This window comes from Leptonychotes weddellii, chromosome 10 (genome assembly GCF_054177405.1).
Source record: "Leptonychotes weddellii isolate Sample4059 chromosome 10, ASM5417740v2, whole genome shotgun sequence".
Classification (NCBI taxonomy): Eukaryota; Metazoa; Chordata; class Mammalia; order Carnivora; family Phocidae; genus Leptonychotes; species Leptonychotes weddellii.
Genome location: NC_138378.1, coordinates 101022953 through 101044257, shown reverse-complemented (window position 1 = coordinate 101044257; position 21305 = coordinate 101022953). Strand labels below are relative to the sequence as shown.

Sequence of the window (21305 nt, the reverse complement as noted above, 5' to 3'; positions counted from 1 at the left end):
TGTTGGGTTTCTTTCTCCAGAGGGTGGGTCCCATTAAGAGCTGTTGCTGCCGGGGCCTCTTTTTTCCTGGCTATTTGCTCCCCCTGAATGATGATGATGGATTCGAATCCTTAGGACCCGGCTCCTCGAGTGTGATGTGGAAGGGACCTTAGAGACCTCCAGCTTCAGGCCCTTCACTTTAGAGAAGGAGGCCCAGAAAGAGAAGGCCATTCCCTGAAGCACACACACACACACACAGCTGGCTGGAGGCCGAACCGGGAGCCTTACACTCGGACTCCCTGTCCAGTGCTCTGTCCCCTCCACCACCTTCCCTGTCTTTACATAGGCTCACTCGTTCATTCTCTTTAGCATTTACTGAGCACTTACTAGATGTCATTCCTTTTCTTTTTCTTTTTCTTTTCTTTTTTTTTTTTTTTTTTGTGGCTGAACAGAATTGGATACCCTTAAAGATGTAAGATGACCTGGCATGTCAGTGACCAAAGCAGGGTGGCCCAGCTGGGGGTCCGTTTCCTTCCCCTTGGTCCAGAGAATTTGCCAACATCATCTACCCTTTTTGCAAAACACGGCCGAAGGGAGACCAGAATTCAGACAAAAACGGAGTCGGACAGACGATGGGACAATTCCACAGATATGGCAGCTCACGCAGGGGATGCCGGCTCGGGTGGGGCTGGCTGCAGGCTCGGCGGGGCCGCTTGGGTGGGAAAGAGCCTTTGGAAGGTGGATGCTTAGACGCTGCGACCACCGTGGCCGCCAGGGGGCAGTGTTTCATCACCTCCTGGGCCGGCAGAGAGCCTATTTTCCCAGGACGGAAGAAAGTAAATCTTTTAGGGTAGAGAGGGGTGTTTACAGTAAGAGTCTAAGTGTGGAAAAGAGTAAGATATATCGTCTGGACTTGAAATGATCTCTCAAAGTGACTTCATCGTTCCACCTGTCTCTGGTCTCACGCCCGCAGCTTTACACTTGACACGGCTCTAAAGCTGGAGAATTATGTCTCGGGGTCCAACCCCCTTTCCGCCGGCTCTTATCCCGTGGTGCAGAGTTGTTCATAACCCGAGGCAGCCTCTGGGGGCATTTGGCGGTCTCGGAAAGAACGGCGTGGGATCTCGTTAGCGCTGCCCCAGCCTGTGGAACGTCAAGCCAGTCCCCCTGCCTCTCCTCTGAGCTTCTCCGGGCTGCAAAGTCGGGTCCAATTACCCTTCTGCCTCTGTCTTCTCAGATTCAGCCATGACCTGCTCCGCGGCAGCCCGGGGCTGCCCTACCGTTATTGACCATTCCGCGGAGATATTAAGCACTTTTGGCTTGGCTGGGGATGGTTAATCAACAACCTTGTCAGAGTGATGGATTCTTCTAGGATTATTGCTTAATTAGCTTGTTTGGAGGTAAAAATAAACCAGGACATCAGTTCTCTGGGAGCGGGGAGGAAGGACTCCGGGAGGAAGGACTCCGGGAGATACCCGGGGCGCAGAGTGTGGCTGGGGTGGTGCGGGGGGAGCTCTGAAGCTGGGATTCATGAGGCATCTCACAGCTATACCGCGGATGATGCGGCCAAGAGCACTTGTCACAAAAGCAGTGACATCTGAAAGGTCGTCCAAGGACCACAGGCATCGTCGCTCTGGGAGCTTTCAATAAGAGCAGATTCCCAGGCCTGGCCCCAGGCTTTCTGGATCAGAATCTCTGAAGCTTTTTAAAAAATTTATTCCAGGTGTGGCTCCTGGGCGGCACAGTCAGTTAAGTGACCTTCAGTTGTGATCTCGGGGTCGTGGGATCAAGCCCTGCATCCGGCTCTGTGCTCAGCACGGAACCTGCTTGAGATTCCCTCTCCTTCTGCCCCTCCCCCTGCTTGCACTCTCTTTCTCTCAAATAAATCTTTTTTAAACAAAGTTACTCCAGGTGATTTTTATGCACAATAAAGTTTGAGAGTTACAGGCCTAACCCTGATCAGTGTTGGGCAAGTCCTTTCTGCTGGCAGTCGGCTTCCAGTGACTGGGCTCCATCGTCCACACCCCTGTCCACACCCATGCGCCCTGGTCCTCATCCTTTGTTCTAATCTCCTGATTTCGGTCTTGTCCTCTGCCTCTCCCATCTTACTCAGCCGTCTCCATTACTCCCTGCCACGCCCCGTCTGTCTGCCCCACTCCTGGAATCTTCCTTCTCCCAGCTCTCCATATCCATCGGCTTGTCTTTCTCTCCTCCCATCTCTCTTTTCTGTTGGTGCCTGGCACTCCTTACACCCCCTTCTGTATCCTCTCCTGCCTGGAAGGGGCTGGAAGCGTGAGAGGTCCTGAGACACATCAAGACCCCCCCAGTGAGATGCACTTATGTGACATTTGGAAGACAGAAGAGGGGCAGAAGCTTATTCCTCTGCCTCCAGCAGGGCGGGCAGGCATGCAGGCTTCGGGAGATGTGAGCTTCTGTCCGGCAAGTCCCCCACCGAAGGCTGTGGGCGGCCGTTCCCTGCTATGTCTGGCTCAGGGGGTGACAGCAGGTCCCCGTGCACTGAGAGCTAGTGGTAAACCTGGGAGTCACTGTCCCCCTTCTCTGGTCTTTGCTCCTCCGGCCACTCCAGCAGCTTTGTAAGCACCTCCATCCCTGTGTTAAATCCTGTTAAAACAGGAACAGACTGGTTCCCCTTTTCCTGCCTGACGCCACTGTTACACTCTGTTCTTCCCATTTAACATCTATTCCAGGCCTCGCCCCTTTTCCTAGTCCCACCCCTCCCCCCCCCAACCAGCTGGTCTATGGAATGGAAAGTTTAAAATGCTTAGTTCTGGATAAGTTATATCATCTCCATTCTTAATGCCAAACATAGGCGAGTTGACCATTCAAGGTCGAGGACTCCCCACTGAACTGAGCTGCCGATATCTGAGCTTCTCCAAGGATTCTATCCAAGGAGTTCAGGGCCCTTGAGGGAGCAACAGGGAAGGAGCAGGGCGGGGAAGAGGCAGAGCACGGGCATGACAAGTCCCCTGTGAGTTCCCGCCCTAAATCCTGCCTCTGTCCCCCTGGGGCCTGGAGGTGGCAAGAAGCAAGTCGGCATTTCTGCTCTAGATAGAAGCAAGGCTGACACCACCCCAAGCCACTGGGTGGGCATGTGGAGCTGCTTTCTGGGGGGCCTCCCTGGTGTGTGCGTGTGTGCGCGCACGCATGCACCCACAGTCCAATGTGCCCCCTCACTGGGCAAAGCCCCAGCGCCGAGGAGCCAGGCTGTCCTCCCCGCTCAGGCCGGGCCAGCCCTGGCCCAGCTGTTGCCGCAGGCACAGCCGCTGAGTGGAGGGACGAGGCTTTCAGTCTAGTATCTGGCCCCCGCAATGGGGTGGCTACCTCTTCTCTGGGCCTCGGGGGTCTCATCTATGGAATGGCAAGGAGAGCCTGGCCACCCTGCTTCCCTCACCGAGTGGCTGCCGCTGTGGAGGCTCTGGGAGTCGGTGGCCACCCCATTCATTCCTTGAGGGCTCCCTCCCCTCCCCGGCCCTCTTTCTGGCCCTAGCTGGGCTCCGTGCCCACTGCCGCATCTCCAGACACAACCTAACCTGCTCCCAGGACCCACGGGAGAAGCTAGCCGAGCCAGGTTGTCTTCAGCCCTGCTTGGGGGTGGGGGGGACTTTCTTGACCTTGGCTGAAGGATGTGGGGGACCCTGAGAAGACACAGCCTGGGGACAAGCAGCCTGGTCTGCCCTGGGCCGGGGCTAAGGATCCAGGCCCTTCCCTCCCGTGGGGAGATGGGGACAAAGTCCCCCCCAGCTCCACGCAGAGAGGAGGCCATGGAAGCCCTCCAGCCCCGGTGTGGCCGTGAGGGCCAGCTTTTCAATTAATCAATTGAGTCAACTCTCCCCTTCTATCCTGTTAGTTTAAAGAGAAAATTAAAGACTGGTTCTTGAGCAAAGCCCTGTGAGGGAGGAGACTACTCTGCATCCCGTGGACGGCACTCCAGCAATGCTAAGGGACCACGGCCGCCCCTGGGCTGCTCACCGCCAAGCCTAGGGCTGCAAAATTCCTTCCGGAAGAAGTCTGGAGTGATTCAGTTGGGGCAGCAAAGTAGGCAGGTCTGTTGGGTTTTCCACCTGGACGTTCAGGTGAATTCCTGCGAGAGGGGGCTCATTCATTCCTTTGGGCACCAGTCCCCCTACCCCGTTTCTTTTTTAGCAGAGTCTGTGTTGATCTGTTGGTACCAGTGTCTTGCATGCAGAAAACCTTACGTGAGAGAGCAGGCTGACAGCCCAGGACTCCGGGTCCTCAGGCATTCGCTCTGTCTGCCTCCTAAGTCCATGCTGAGCACCGTGGCCGTCCATCCTGGTTAACTAAGCAGAGGGCCCGGAGGCAAAATGACCTGGCCCAAGCTTTGCTGTGTGTCTGTCTCTGCTATAGTTGCTGAAATGATCATAAACCCTTCGCAGCAGTCCCTGTGGGACACAGGTTAGTTGGCTGCCTTTGTTCTTCTTGCCAGGATGTGCCCACTTCCAAAGGCTGACCTTGTTCCCAAGCACAGGTGTTTGCAATGGCGTACCCTCACCCCATACCATCTGCCTTCTGGTGGGGTCCGCTCAGGAGGTCTCCACCCTACTGTCCTCTTGACACATGTATTTGTAAGGATTCTCCCACTGGGGTATGCTTCCGGGAATGCATTCTCAAACCACAAATTCTCCTGAGTGGCGTCTGGCCTGGTCACTCTCTGGAAACTCTTATATGCTGTAGGGGACCATGCTCTTCTGGAGATACCTTTATGGATAAAGAGGGAGGGAGATACCTGCCTTGCTGGCTGGATTTCTCCTTCCCCAAATATATTTTTTTTTAAATCCAGAATTATGATCCTACTTATCACAGAGTCCAAGACCTTTATGGGAACTGTGTTTTATTTTGCCATTTGGCTCTGAAACAATCAGGATACAGACAGTGGGAAGTACGATTATTTTGCAACACCCAGAGGACCGCTCCCAGGTCACCCCCCCAGCACCCTGTGGGTGGGCAGCCTGGCTCATTCTGGCTTTTCCTAGAAATGAATTGGATTGGAGGGAGGGGACCGAGATGAAGCTTCTCCCCTTCTTTCTCACAGTGGAACATCTCCTGCTTCATCTTCCAAGGCGTCCCAGGCTGGTGTCCCGAAGTGGTCAGAGGACTTGCTCTGTGACGTTGGGCTTACTTGAGCCTGAGCCAGCTGAGGACCTGGCCCAGGTTCCTCGAAGGCAGCTTTGACTACATTTTAGGCAGGCCAGGTTTTAATGTATGTCAATCATGGGGGTGGCACCTCCCGTTGCAAGGAGAGCCAGATTCTTGAGTGATCACTGGGAGCTTGTCCTAGAGAAAGATACAGATGCTCAAATGCAGAAGGCCAGAGGAGAGTAAAGAAGCTTTCCTTTCCTTCCTTTGAGAGACCACAGAGGCCTAGACCCCTTCCCACAGATACAGTTTGGGACCAGCAGACAACAGAGGAAGCACATGGACCCTATGCTGGGGAGGCTAGACCAGTTCCATCACACCCATCATTCCCCAGCGGACAGGAATATCTCCACCTCATTCTCCAAAATTCTTCTGAGGCAGCCTACAAACTTACTCTGCCCTTAGTCCAAACTGCAGCCCATTGAGCACCTGAATGCCTGTGGCAAAGTAGAGGGTAAGTTTGGGAGATGTTCTTCTGGCCCCCTGGGCAGGTTGGAAGGGCTGAGACCAGGAGCAGCTAGAATGACAACAGCTCTGTCCCCTGTTCCGGCGGAGTGCTGGTCGGCTGGCTGTGGATTCCTGTAGAAGGGTGGCTTTTCTCAAGTGTACATCTCTTGGATTCAAGTGATATTCTTGCATGGACATTTTTTTCTACAACTATAATCAGCTAACTTTCCTGGCCACGAGGTAAAGACTTAATTCTTCTTCTCTATCTCCCTCCTCTTCTCTTGAGTCTTAAACTCTTGTCTTAGTCTATTTACTAGTTTCCTTATTTTTCATAAAAGTCCAGCCTAATATATGAAATTTAAAAACTCAAATAGTATAACAAGGCAGGAAGAAAAAACAGCAGTCTCCTGTCCCATTCATGCCCTAAATTCCTCTCTCCAGATTCTTTCTTCTGATGCCTACCCCCATATTTCCAGGTGATGTGCCTGCACAGTTATGTCTGGACTTGTCAATGTTAAATGCCTGACTTCTTATGCTGGAAGATTGGGCTGGCATGCTCCTAACACATTCCATTCCTGTACTTCTCTCCTCCTTTCTCCAATATATTTATATCACATCTTTTTTGTTAAATCAATATTCAATTTTTCTTTTATTACAATTATGTATGTACTGTTCACTGCTGAGTGAAAAAATACTCTAGGATCACTTCTTTTTTTTTTTCTATAACTCTTTGTTCTTCCAGGAGTTAATAATTGCCTCATTTGAAAAATCTGCTTAGTGTATGTCATTATCCTAATAATTCTTCCAAAACTCTCCAGCAAAATTTTAAAATCCTTCTGAGCACAATTTTACCCATGATTAAGCAATCAGATAAACTACTTGTTCCATTTTTCCCAAAGATTACTCTTCCTTCTCCCTGTTGGTCTTCTTCCTCTCTCTTTCTGCGGGGCTTCCCTAGCTAGTGAAGGGTCCAGTGCTGGATCTTGTTTCCTGGATGCCAACTCTTCCTCCTTCTTGGTTTATGCCCTTGGAGTATCCAAGTCATTTTTTTCTAGTTGGATACAGTTCTCTTTAAAAGCCATATCTGGAAGGCTGGATACCCTGGATTCTATAGTAATCACCAGGTGTATGTTGGCCAAAGCAAGTAGGGAGTTTCACCCCTCTAGAGGGAAATCCAGACTCCCAACTCTCAAAAAGAATGTCTTTGGTCTGCAGGATAGGAGAGATGGATTTATTAGGATAGGAGAAAACTGTTGTTGGTAGATCAGCAAGATTAGGACCACTGCTGCTCATATGTCACCTTCATGCTGAGTAGGAGAAAGTGGCCCATTCCTCAGGACAGTTTACTTCCAAATGGTGGTAAATTGTTAAAAATAATGACTTTGTTAGAGTAAGGCACTTTGATACCATATTGAGAGTAGATCTACATGAATGTAGATGACATTAGCTAGACAAAGTCTCAGCAGAGTGTGACTTACAGTACATTAAACCTCTAGACTTGAAATCAATTAAGATCAACATAGCCTTAATTCTCCAAGCACCATATGCCAATAAACATTTTTTGAGTATGAACTTAATATTTTAAAACAATTTTAACATAAACATTGCCTGCAATAGGACAATGGGGGTACATGCTTCATTCAAAAGAAATAGGTATGATGGGAGGGGAGGAAGAGGAGTTGTCTGGTTGCATATTTCTATACCCTAGTTTACTAAGTGAGAGCAGAACGGATGGGTTGAAGATGAGAGAGAGAGGAACAGAAGTGTTCTCCTAATGGGGGTACATGCCAGCTTGCCTGGTGTGTCCAAGAAGACTGAGGAGGGGGCTTTAGCAACCCCAGCCTCTGGGGAGAAGCTCACTTAATTCATCTGACAAGGCCTTCACTTGTTCCAGGGACAGCTTCATTGCCCAGAGGGCCAGATGAACAAGGAGGGAATTTTCTTTTGGGTTGGATGTTGGCCAGGAGTGAGAGTTTCTTTGCTAACCTGGGAGTGATGGAAATCGTGGAAGAAAGTAACTTTGACTTTGTAGTAGCAAAATAAGGTTGTTGGGCGGAGTTGAAATGCGCCTTGGGGGCGCCTGAGTGGCTCGGTTGGTTAAACATCTGCCTTCAGCTAGGTCAGGATCCCAGGGTCTTGGGATTGAGCCCCGCATTAGGCTCCCTTGCTCAGTGGTGGGTCTGTTTCTCCCTCTCCCTCTGCCCCTGCTCATGCTTGCTTTCTTTCTCTCTCTCTAACTTTCTCATTCTCACTCTGTCAAATAAATAAATAAAACCATAAAAAAAAAAAAAAGGAAAAACAAATGTGCCCTGGTCTCAGGAAAGCAGATTTCAAAAGGGTGAGAGGATCAACAGGTCAGACAATAAGCCTTTTATAAAAAAATATAGGTCATGATGTACTAGAGATTATAACAAGATAATGTTAATTATCTGCTTTCCAGTACTCCTGATGGGCAAGAAACTAGACAAATAGTGGATAGCAGGAAGAACTGGGTTGAAGACAACATTTACAAAAATTGGGACAAGAACAAACAAAGGAAGACATGAAGCTGAAAGGGCAGTTTCTCTCAGTCATTTGGGAAACTGTTATTGTGTGGTTCCTCTATGCCAGGCTTTTTGCTATGTGCCAAGCAGATAGCAACAAAAAGACATACCTAAGCTTACAGTCCACCAGGGAATACCTACATCAAGCAGGTAATTAAAAGTGTGTTGAATCAGCAAACTACAAACAGAGGGGAACTTCTTCAGCTTGACAAATAGTATCTCTGAAAATCCCACAGCTAACATTATCCTTATTGGTAAAAGACTGAGTGTTTTCTCCCAAGATTGGGAACACCAAGCAGATAAGGGGGTCTGCTTCCTTCACCTTTAGTCACCATTGTCCTAGAAGTTCTAGCCAAGAAAATTAGATAAGAAAAATAAAAAAGGCATCCAGATTGGAATGGAAGAAATAAAAGTACTTGTAGTTCTATAGATAACATGACTTTGTAGATATAAAATCCTAAGGAATCCCCTAAAAACCATTAGAACTAATAAATGAGTTCAGCATGGTGGCAGAATATAAGATCAATGTATGAAAATCATTTTTATTTCTATACGTTAGCAATGAAAAATCTGAAAATGAAATTATAATAGCATCAAAAATATAATACTTAGGAATAAATTTAACAAAGGAAGTGCAGGACACAAACCATAAAACATTGCTCAAAGAAATTAAAGAAGATCTAAACCAATGGAGAGAAATCTCATGTTCATCGCTCAAAAAGCTTTAGATTATGAGGTTGGCAATACTCCCCAAATTGATCTACAGATTTATGTAATTGCTATCAAAATCTCAGCTACTTTTTTTTTTTCTACAGAATTTGTCAAGCTGATCCAAAAACTCATATGTAAATGCAAGGAACCCAGAATTACCAAAGCATTCTTGAAAAAGAAAACCAAGCTGGAAGACTCAGGCTTTCTGATTTCAAGACTTACTACAAAACTGTAGTAATCAACACAGTGTGGTACTGGCGTAAGGATAGACGTATAGATCATGGAAACAGAACAGAAAATTCAGAAATAAATCCCTACATTATGATAAATGGACTTTTGAAAAGGGTGCTAAGATAATAAAATGGGGCAAAGAAAAGTCGTTCCAACAAGCCGTGCTGGGACAATTGGATATATACTCGCAAAAGAATGAAGCTGGACTCCTATATCACACCACCTACAAAAATTACCTCAGAAAGGATCAAAGACCTAAATATAAAAGCTACACTATAAAACTTCAGGAGAAAAACACAGGAGTAAATATTCATGATCTTAGATGAGGCAATGATTTCTTGTATACAACACTGAAAGTGTAAGTGACACAAGAAAAAAGTAGGTAAATTAAGCTTCATCAAAATTAAAAATTTGTGTTCTATAAATGATATAACCAAGAAACTTAACAGACAACCCATAGAATGGAAGAAAATGTTTGCAAATCACATAGGTGATAAGGGACTTGTAAATAGAATGAATATATAATATATACATATATATATATATATATAACTCTTACAAGTGGATAACAAAAAGTTAAATAAACCAATTTAAAAATGAACAAAGGACCAGAATAGACATTTCTCCAAAGAAGATATACAAATGGTCAGTAAGCACTGAAAAGGTGCTCAACATCATAAGCAGTCAGGGAACTGCAAACCAATACCACAATGAGGTATCACTTCACACTTTCTAGGATGGCTATAATAAAAATTACAGACAACAGTAAGTGTTGACAAGGATGTGGACAAGTCGGAACTCTCATTCACTGCTGGTGGGAATGTAAAATGGTGCAGTGGCTCTGGAAAACAGTCCCTGAAAATGTTAACATAGAGTTACCAAATGACCCAGCAATTCTACTCCGAGGTATACACACAAGCGAAATGAAAGCACACATCCATGAAAAAACCTGTATACAAACATTCACAGCAGAATTATCCCCAATAGGCAGAAAGTAGAAACAACCTAAATAAATGTCCATCAACAGATGAATGAATTAAAGATGGTATATTTACAAAATGAAATATTATTTGACACTAAAAAGAAATGAAGTCTTGATACATACTACCACATGGATGAAAGAATCTGGTTACAAAAGACCATGTGTTGCACGAGTCCAATTATGTAAACTGTCCAGAATAGGCAAATCTATAGATTCAGAAAGCAGATTAGTGGTTTTCCAGGACTAGAGGGGTGGGGCAAACATGGGAAGTAACTGCTATTGGGCATGGGTTTCTTTGTGTGGTGATGAAAAATGTTCTAAAATTATATTGTGGTGATGGTTGCACAGCTCTGTGACTACACTGAAAACCACTGAACTGTATCTCAAATGGATAACCTGTATGATGTGTGAATTACATTTCAATATGACCCTAAAAAAATGTAAGGAGTAGGCAACAACAACAAAGAGTTTTGAATGTTATGATCAGGGTTGTGTGATAGTGAGTAAATAATACGAGAACCCAATGGGGTTAAGACACAAAGGATCGGGACTTATGTAACTAACCCCAGGGCTGAGCAGACAATAGGGGCAAAGGACACGAGGTTGGGAAAAGAATGAAACACTGGAGGAAATAAAGGTAATTTTGGCATGGTAGGAATAGAGCGCAGGAAAGAGGAGAGATACAAGGTGTGGTTAGGTAAGTGGGCAGTGGCCAGATAATACAGGTCACGTTCATGACTTCAGACATTTCCCAAATAGTAATAGGAAGACATTGAAGGGTTTTAACCTGGGGAGTACAGTGATTGGATGTGAATTTTAAAAAGTGTGCTTAGACTGCAGGAATTGACTCAAGCAAAGTGGGTGGATATAGGAAAATCAGTTAGGGAGCCAATGCAAAAGTCAGGGAGAGAGACGATGTCTGAAAAATCCAAATTGAAGAAGTTTGAGGGGAATGTGGGAGGTGAGGATGTGGAGACAATTAGCTCTTGTATGAAGTTTGGCTGTAAAGGGAAGAGATGGAGTTGTGGCTGGAAGGGAATAGGAGATGGAAGAAATTTAAAAAGATAAGCATGTTTCAATGGGAATTGGAAGACTCCAGAAGAGAGAGAGAGAGAAAGATTTGGTGTTCAGAACCCAGAGGAGAGAATTCATTCTATCAGGTCCTTGTGAAGGGGGAAGGTAATGAGATCCAGAACATCCTCAGAGACATATGCCCCCTAGCATAATAGGAGGAAGGTGGGAGATGGTTATAGATGCAAGTGAGTTTGTAGATTTGGAGGCAGAACTTCTTTACCCTCCTGCCTCCAATTCTGCACAGCAACCATCAGCCAAGAGTGAGTAGATCTACTTTAAGCGTATGATGTCAGAGGGCCGTGATTAATGAGGAAGACAAGGGAACACTCTTAGGGATGATGATAGGCATTAGTGAAAGAGACTGAAACACACATAACCATACATCTTATATTATACTTCCTTCTTACATAATGTTCAGAAAAGGAAGTGTAGAAAAATTAGTTAAGAGGGAATTGGGACCCTGTGTAGGAGAAAGGATAATGAGAAAGAGTCCAGTTATTTCAAAACTTCAAACTTTAGGTCCTGCATGTTGAATTAGCTTAGAATCATTCCTGACATTAGAAATCATGCAGATTGGAATAGGAATCAGGCAGAATGGAAATACTCACATGCCCTATTTTTAAAAAGAAATGAAAGGGGGATTCAAGAAAATACAGGTGAATCTAATTAACTTTGATCTCTGCAATGTTTGTTAACCTGTGTTCAGTAAGAAGCACCAAGGGTTCATCAGGAAATATTTATGCTAAAATATCATTTCTTTATGGAGAGAGTGTCTGTCTCTTGATTTTGAGGTACACAGTTGGGAGATTACACAAATGCTGTTTACAAAAATTATCGGGTCCCCAAATATGCTGATCACAGGACCGCTGCATAGCAGAACTGTGTATTTCAAAGGGACATTAGCATATAGAAATGGTCACCAATAGGTCTCAGATGAGAATCAGCAGGAATAAGTAAAAAGAGAGGCCTCGGTGAGGCAGCAGAGCTATCTGCAGGGATGTGAAGGTCTGGCTTGTGCAGTCTTTTTTCTACAGTGGTCCAGAGTAGAACTTGAAGCATGGGTGGAAAGTTCCAGGGAAGTAGATTGTTGCCTCTAGACAAAAAAAAATACCTAGCACCTAGAAATGTCCAATCAGGGGGAGCACAAATATTGAGCACCCCAGTCCTGGAAGATTCTGGCAGACTGTTGGGGCTTCTGCTACAGTAGTGTAGGGTGTGGACTATGTGTCTCTAGCGTCTGTTCCCTGAACATAAACACGTAGAAGAAATGTGACATGGGCATTAATTTTTCAGCACACTCATGCTAGAGGTATAGATACTGATGCCTACAGATGTGTGAACAGCTGCACAGTGAGGCAATGGTAAATCTGAGGCTGGACCCAGCCCGCATCTCCCAAGGGTCTTATCATTTCTGTTGCTCCACACATTAGCCTTTCCTGTGATGAGTGATTGCCTTTCCTCTTTGGAATTTCAAATTAGGAATTCTAGAATGAAGCTGGGCTGCTATTTTATACCACATACAAAAATCAACTGACAAAGGATTCAAGACCTGAATGTAAGACCTGAAACCATGAACCTCCTACAAGAAAACATCGGGAATAAGCTCCTTGACATGGATCTTGGCAATGACTTTTTGGATTTGACACCAAAAGCAAAAACGACAAAAGCAAAAATAATCAAGTAGGACTGATAGACATTTTTTCCAAAGAATACATACAAATGGCTAACAGGTACATGACAAGGCGTGGAACATCATTAGTCATAAGCGAAGTACAAATTGAAACCACAATGAGATATCATCTCACACCTGTTAGAATGGCTGTTATAGAAAAGACGAGAGATAATGTGTTGGCAAGGATGTAGAGAAAAGGGAACACTTGTGCACTCTTGGTGGGAATGTAAATTGGTGCAGCCACTCTGGAAAATAGCATGCAGTTTCCACAAAAAATTAACAATAGAGCTATCATATAATCCAGCAACTACTTCTGGGTATTTATCTGAAGGAAACCAAAACACTAACTTGAAAAGTTATGTGTAGCCCATGTTCACTGCAGTGTTACTTACAACAGCCAAGACAAGGAAAGAACCTAAGTGTCCATCAGTAGATGGATGGATAATGAAAATGTATTTTATATACAAAGGAATATTTTTTTAAATTTTTTTTATTGCTATGTTAATCACCATACATTACATCATTATATATACAAAGGAATATGACTCAGCCATAGGAAAGAAGGACATCTTGCCATTTGTGACAACATGGAGGGAACTCGAAGGCATTATGCTAAGTGAAATAAATCAGAGAAAGAAAAATACTGTATGATCCTACTTATATGTGGAATCTAAAAACAAAACAAAACTCACAGATACAGAGAATAGATTGATGGTTGCTGGAAGTGGGGGGTGGTGGTGGTGGGCAAAATGGGTGAAGGTAGTCCAAAGGTACAAACTTCCAGCTATAAGATAATTAAGTCCTGGGGATGTAATGTACAGCACTATGGCTATAGTTAACAATACTATATTGTATATGTATTTGAAAGTTGCTAAGAGAGTAAATTATAAACTTCTCATCACAAGGAAAAAAAATGTGTAACTATGTGTAGTGATGGATGTTACCTAAACTTAGTGTGGTAATCACTCCACAATATATACATATATCAAATCATTATATTGCACACCTAAAACTAACACATTGTTAAATATCAATTATAGCTCAATAAAAAATAAATGAATTAATAAATAAGAATTCTAAATCCCTCACTCATGACTTTCAGGCCACACTCTTTCATAAATGTCCACTGGTCATTCCACCCATGGTTTAAATGAAGCCTGCAGCATTGGCCTTGAAATTCAGAGGTCCTGAGAAGTTGAGCCCTGGCTCACACAGATAAGGGCTCTGTAATCTCTAGGGAGGCTGCTCTCGGGGCAAGAGTCTTGTGTGCAGTTCCTGGAGGAGACAAGGAGTTGTGCTCCTAGAAGGAAATGATTCTAGAACTGCCATGTCTTACCTGGACTCTGGAGTCTGCTCTACTCCCTGCTTCAGTTGTACATGACCAGGTTCATCCACTGAGAAATAAGCATCATCATTATGACATAGCTTAAAATTTGTTCGCTTAATACAGAGCAGGGCAAATGGTACTGCCTTCCTTGAAAGATCTCAGTCTAGTCTCATCAAACCTTTCCGGATAATTCCAACCCAGCAGGGGGTCTCAAAGCCCCCATCACTGCATATCTTTTGCTACTCCCTGAGTAGCTAGGCAATGAGAGGGATAGCTGAGGTCGACCAGCTGGCTGGGCCAGGAGGCTCCTTCTAAAGCTCAGTAGGAATAAGTTTAATGTACAGTGAGCTCAGCAGGTGTTCTTCATTCCCTCTTGGATTTATGACTCCCACATAATCCTCTGCTTTACTAAGCTATTGGAAAAAAATAAAATCTGTCTGCCAAGATCCTAAAGCAGCCTTGGCAGCCAGCAATATATAAAGGCCCTAATTGGAGGCAGGGGGGGACAGCAGCTTGGCTGGCCTTTGACAGACTATCCAATATCCTCAGGGAGAAAAATTCCCCCTGGAATCAGGAGAGGAGAGGTGGCCTGGGACTTTGTCCTGTGTTTGGGGGAGGAAAGTACCTCACCTCCATTTCTGTCAGGTAGAGTCGTTTTCCATCCTTGGAGAGGTTCCGGAAAGTCTCTAAAGAGGAGGAGAGGAATCAGGACAGGTCAAGGGAGATAAAAGCAAATACAGTGATTCTATGTAAAGTACTCTCTCACTCTCCACAGTGTGCCCAGCCTCCCTCCTGTCTCTTCCCAGCCAAACCCCACACCTGTGGGACAGCTCTCTGTGAGCACTCTGGCCCACACACGCCTCTCCCTCTTCTCATGCCCTTGCACTCTGCACCCTTCCACATACAGCTGAGGGGTTGTATGGCCTGTCTTATCAAGTGTTCTATGGGCACAGTTTGGGGAACCCCCCTTGTCCAACTGAGAATTCTCTGGAGGTTTATGCCTCACCCTTCTCTTTTATGCTCCCAGGGCTCTGTTCTCTCAGTCTTTATTAACTGCCTGGCTCAGAGCTGTGGGGTTTGCAGAGATGCCCCATGCTGGGGTTGGGATGAGGATTAGGATGAGGCCAGACCCCACTTCTACCCCCAACACAACTCTTGAACTATAGTATGGCTTGGGGTTTCACATAGGATTTCATTGGAAAAAAGGGGGTAGGCTGCTAAGAAGTGTCCAAACGTCTGACCTATATAGTTGAATTTCTGGAGCCTTGGGAAAGCCCCCCTTCTGCCCCCACCTATTCACTTGTGTGTGAATTCCTTCAGCAGAGACCCTAATCATTCATTGCAAGACTATAGTGTAGGTTTAAATGGTAAACAACATGAAGAGGGGACACAGTGAGTTAAATTAACCTTGATCCTAAAAAATACACTAAATAGGGTGATGAGGAAATGAGAGACCTGGGATAAGGGAATGTCCTGGACAGAAAGAGTACAGAAGGGATGCAGGGGACCCAGGCTGACTATACCATTACACAGGCTAAGGTTGGCTCTGCCTCTTGGAGCAAGGGCTCCTCATGCAAGACTCCAGCTCACCCCGCTACTGAGGCCTTGCCTAGGCCTGGGGCAGGAGTGCGTTCCTGATCCTCTCCTATGTTTCTTGGTCATTGTGAAGGTCTCCAGGATGTCACCCAGGTGACACTTACTCTCCATGGCTTCAAGTCGCAACAGGAGGCAGACCAGGCTAGGGAAGCTGACCCTGCCACTGTTTTCACTGTACCGGAGGGTCATGAGATCCAGCAGCTCATTGCTGATGGAGGTCCCTGCAAGGAAGTCTGGGCCACAGGGTGGGTTAGTGAGCCGGAGGAAGCTGGGAGCAGGTCCGGTCCTCTGACATGCAAAGTCTGAGAAATGCGCCTGGAGTGATGGCCTTCCACCACTGTTTCCTATTTAGTCTGGCCCAGGCGCCCATTCATTCCACTTCATATTTTTAATGGTTCTCTTGTTGCCTCCTTCTTCTTGGCTGCTGGGCCCCAGTGACATTGTTGTGGAGTTTGGCCAGATACCAACTCCAGATACTCAAGACACTGACTGCTCTGGGGGTACTTCAGCCTTCATAATTATCGGATAATTCCCATGTGAACAGGGAGCTTCCAGGACACCTGGAGTTTGCTCCCAGCCCTGCATCCATCAGGCCTCTCCCCGTTGGTGACCTGGTGAAACCACCTTGTTTCCCAACCCCATTACTGCATGTGGGTCTTAGGTGTGAACGCTGCTAGCGTGAGCAAGTGTGGTCCCTGGAACTGGGAGATTCAGTCCTACGTTGGTGGATTAGGAAAGAGACTGGTCCTCAGATAGGAGACCACGGTCAGAAGGTGGCCACAGGTGGGTGAGACAGAGGCACCTTGCTCTCTTTGGGCCTGGTTGTCCTACATGACTAATTATGAGGTCTGGGGGGCACCAATCCCACAGCAGACAACAGCAAACTGGCAAATGGCCATGGCTGCAAGCTTTGGGGGGCAAGCAGAACCTTGCAAGCCAAACCATCCATCAAGGGGGTGAGCCTGGTGGCCTGTGGGCCTCATGCACCAGAGATATTTGGTGTCTCCAGCAGCATTAATAAAATAAGAATTCGAATGCCTTTAGATAGGCCAAGCACTCTCCAGCTCGCCACATTCAAAAATCACCCTCTTTTCCTATGGTCAGCTCCATGGCCCCTTTCAGTTATCTGCTTGGTCTTTGAAGACTTTTTAGTTGGATTCCAGCTATTCTCTATCTGTCTCCCTTTCATTATTCTGGAGTCATCAGTGTGGTCTCCTATCAGATTTCGTTTTTTCTGTAGCTATTCAGGAGTTTTCAAAGTGCGGTCCACAGACAAAGAGCATTGGCCTCACATAGAAACCTCTTAGAAATACAAATTCTTGAGCCCCACCCAAGCCCTCCCGAATCAGAAGTTTTGGGTGAGGGGTGAGGCTCATCAAGCTGTACTTTAACAAGCTTCCAGAGGGTTCCGGTGCATGCTCAAATTTGAGAACCACTGCCCTCTGGTATGAAGAACAAAGGGGAGGACAGGTGCTAAGGCAGGAAGATGCTTCTCCCTGCTCTCCAGGCTGGGGGCCCGCGGGAGGGAGAACTGTGGAGCATCTCCTTCCGGTGTTTACCTGGGGGGACTCTGATCTCACATTTTCTCAAGGAAGGTGGCAGTTTTCTGACTTAACCTTTGTGTGATCCATTTCACCCACCGGTATAGGGCAGATCATGACTCCTGATCACAGAGTAGTTGAGACAATCAAATGAGATGACATGAGTACAAGTTCTCCCTGAACCCTGAAGCTTTTAGGCGTCCTACTGTATCCTTATCATCATCCTAGGACTGAAAGCTCTTGCCTTCTTGAAGCAGACAGATGACATTTGATTTCACTTAGCTCCAAACCCTCTGTGAAGACAGTGCATCCACCTGCTCATGAGGGTGGAACCCTGACAGCCCAGAGGTTGAGATGGAAGTGCGTCTAAGGCAAGCTTGAGTTCTGAGAGGGTATCAATGACATGGGGTTGTTTTCACACAGTTAGAGCTGTTTGGAGACAAAAGGCGACTGGGAAAATTGACTGGCACACAAGAACTCAGGTTGGGGAGGATGGAGTCTGAGTCCTGAGCCTGGAGGCCCATAGAGGCTGGTGTTAACCGGGGAGGACACAGAGCCTACTGCTCTGCTTTCTCCTGACCGTCCAGCTTTGCTGCACCAGCCTTGCCTACAGCATGCGAGGGGTGTGCACCCCTCTCTCTCTCTCTCTCTCTCTCACACACACACACCCCACCATCACCACAGCCCCAGTCATGATGACTCCGAATGGCCCCTGCTTTACCTGTATCCTTTATAGCCTTCCACAAATCCAAACTCAGGAAAACTCCAGAGCGATTCTGGGTGTTCTGGAAAACACTCTGATTTGGGGAAGGAAGCAAGAAGTCCATGTGAGTGCCCTCACCCATCTTAAAGAGGAAGTCCTGGGGAGAGAGAAGTCCTGGAAATCCCTTTTCCACCCCAGGAAACTGTTCCAGTAAACCTTGAGTGGATCGGGCTCAGGGGCAGCTCAGCTAAGGCCCCAGGGAGGCAGCAGGGGGAGCCACCTGGTAAAGCCGACCACCCTGGCCGCCCGCTGTGGGGCTGTGGGTTCCTCTCCCAGGCCTGCACCTTCCTCTCTCCCAACCTCCTTTCTGTCCTTCCCCACCTCCTAGACTGGGCTCCCGACCCATGGCAGATTCCTGTGTCTGGGAGGTGTGGAGCTCTCTCAAGACTTTGCATAGGGTGGTGGTTAAAAGCACAGAATTTGCAACCAAACCACTGGGTTTAAATGCTGGCTTGACTATTTACCAGATGTGTAACCATGGGCAAGTGACTTCATCTTTCCAGGCCTCAGTTTCCCCACCCGCAGTGCAGTGCCAATTACAGTACGTGCCTCATAGGATTGCTGCTAGGGGTCAATGAACAAATGGTTAGGAAGAGCTTAGGAGGGTGCCTTGCACGGTAGTGAGTACATGTAACAGGCAGGTGGGGACCGCGTCCTGGGTCCTGGCCCACCTGCAGGAGGTAGCGGCCCTAACACAGCCTTGTACAGGGCGGCTCTCCTGCACCCCGGACTTTTCCTCCTCTCCCTGCTTCTCAGCCGAACCCTGATCAGCCCTGCACTTCCCGGGTGAGAAACAGAAGCTCGGGCAGGTGACTTGCTGGGAGGAAGCATGCAGCCGCCCGCGACTGGACTTGGGGCTCCCCGGTTGGGCCTCTGCTCAGCCGCCCCACAGGAATTGTTCCAAGGCAAAATACTCCCAGCAGGTGTGTGACCCACCAATTCCTGGGGGCAATGATCACTGTGAAATAGCAGCCCAAGAATGTTTGCTGGCCTTATTTGGCTTTTGGTGAGTATATAGAAAGCCCTCGACCGGGAGTCCCTCACTCATTCGGTAATTTACTACTTTGGGCATTTGTTGGGCCTTTTTGAGTGCCTGCTGTGTACGAGACACTAAGAAAGGTGCTGGGGGAAGCAGATGAACATGAGGGTGCCCCTGCTCTGCAATCTAATGGGGTGGGGGGGATAGATCAGCCATTACAATGCCCTGTGAGTCCCCTAAGTCAGGGACTAGGTGATACATCCTGGGATAGCCCCACGAGAACACCTTATCTTTTATTGTGGGCTCAGGGGGACGTAACTGGGCCTGGGGGCAGGCGAGGCCTCCCAGGGAGGATTCCTGAAGCTGGACAATCAGGGTGCTCGGTCCTGGCCAGGATCCAAGTCTCAGAGCTGGGGGCTGAAGGAGTGAGTGGGAGGAGTCCAAGGGCTCCTCCTGGACCCAAACCAGGGTCCCTGCTCCAGGGTCTTGTGTACAGCTCTGATGAGCTTAGACCTTGTCCTGAGAACAATGGAGAGGCCACAGGCCACATCTGTGATCTTGTTGTACCTGGCAGATAGGACGGCGAACAAGTGCACAGGGGTAATGTCTCAGGGAGCAGGGGGAGGGGGGGACTGGGGAGGGGTGATGCTGGCTGGCAGTCTTAGCTACCGTCCATGGTGACCCCTCTCTCCTTCAACCTCCTGGAGTACCCTTCACCCTGCCACTTGCTTGGGCATTGCCTCGCGTCTTCTAGTGGTGCGTGTGGTCTCCCTGAACAAAATGTGAGTCCTCTTGAGGGCAGGGCTGGGTTCCTCTTCTTTCACGCCCCTCAGACTGTGCAGGTAGGGCTGCACCCAGTAGAAATTTGCTAAATGGGACACAAAGAGAAAATGCCGGTACCTGGCAGCGGACAAGCCGGCCCCACAGCCTTGCAAACTGCTCTTGATCAAGCCACCCGTTCACTTTCAGCTGGAGGGGCGTTAAGAGTGGACCGTGCAGCACGCGGGGGGCAGAGGCCCTGCCCACAGAGCCAGGAGCAGTTCCATCCATCGACTAGTAGCACCGTCAGTCCAGTGTCACCTGGACGTGGTCCCACCCCAACTGCAGACTCAGCCCTGTGTCTGCAGGGGCCTGGCTTAGCTTCATTTTACAGAGGCAAATAGGCAACTGGAAGGGGAAAGAAGCCCTGAGAAAAGGGGGCCAGCATCACGTGCATCCAGGGGAAGAGAGAGCCCGGAACACAGCCTGCACCGGGTGGAGTGGGGCCCCTGGCAGGGGAGAGTGGGGAGGATCATGAAGGGTCGCTGCAACCCCTGAAGCAGCATGTGGGTGCAGCTAGGTGGAGGGAAGGAGGTACAGCCAGCCCTGGTCACCCCGAAGCAGTACAATGGGTTTAACAAGAGCTAATTCGAGGAAAAGAATCTATCTCTGAGTTGCTGCAGGGGAGCGGTGGGTGGGTGGGAAGAAGGGTAGAACAGACCTGTCTGCTTTGCAGAGCTCCGGCAGACACCACCTCCCCCGGGGTGACCCGCCCTGGGGTTGTGGGGAGCCATGGGGCCCTTCTGCTTCTCCTGTGGGGGTTGGGCAGTGTCTCCAGGTGATTCCAAACCAGGGCCAGCAGAGACAGGGCTCGATTTGCGATTTCATCAAGAAGCACTCTTGTTCGACAATGGCCGGCCTCCCATTCCCAATCGGGCCTTGTTAACAGTGGAGGAGCCCAATCAGTCTCACTCCAGGGAGGCTGCATACACTGAGGGGAGGGTCCCAGGGCGCAGCTGGGAGCCAGTCTCTCCGGGGGGCGGGCAGGGGAGAAATAGCTCCTTGGAGGTGGCGGTCAGGACAGGAGTCAGGAGCCCTGGGCTTGATTCCCAGCCTGGCCACTGGTGCCCACGGACAGCTCGCTCCTCCCGCCCCGACCTCCACTGCCATGGCGTGGTATAGCATTAACGGGGTACGGCTCTCTGTAGACCCAGGCGTTTTCTCCAAGTTCCAGTGGTTGTTCTCTTTACTGAATTGGGGCTTGTTGAACAAGGGATTTAGGGAAGACTCATCCAGGGTAAGGGGAGGGTGAGAGGGAAACAGCCCCCATTGGTGCGGCCAGGAGGCAGTGTAGAACGATGTTAGGACACAGATTTGGAGGCTGCAAACTCTTCAAATCCAGGCACAACTTCGGACTGGCTGTGGGATTACTTAATAAGCTGCCTAGCCTCTCCGAACCCCTCTCTCACCGTGTGATGGATCATACTTCTTACATCATAGGGGTTATTGCAAGGACTACAAGGAAA

At 47.9% G+C, this 21305-nt stretch overlaps 1 protein-coding gene across 1 annotated transcript in view; it reads right to left on the bottom strand.

Moving 5' to 3' along the window:
• Positions 1–3879: 3879 nt before the first annotated feature.
• The window catches only part of CAPN13 (calpain 13), a 45744-nt gene continuing 28318 nt past the window's right edge, over positions 3880–21305 (bottom strand). The window contains 6 exon segments of the mRNA XM_081797300.1: positions 3880–5292; positions 14151–14208; positions 14772–14827; positions 15842–15970; positions 18000–18075; positions 19921–19989. Coding sequence (XP_081653426.1) covers positions 14182–14208; positions 14772–14827; positions 15842–15970; positions 18000–18075; positions 19921–19989 — 357 coding nt within the window. The 3' untranslated portion in view covers positions 3880–5292; positions 14151–14181.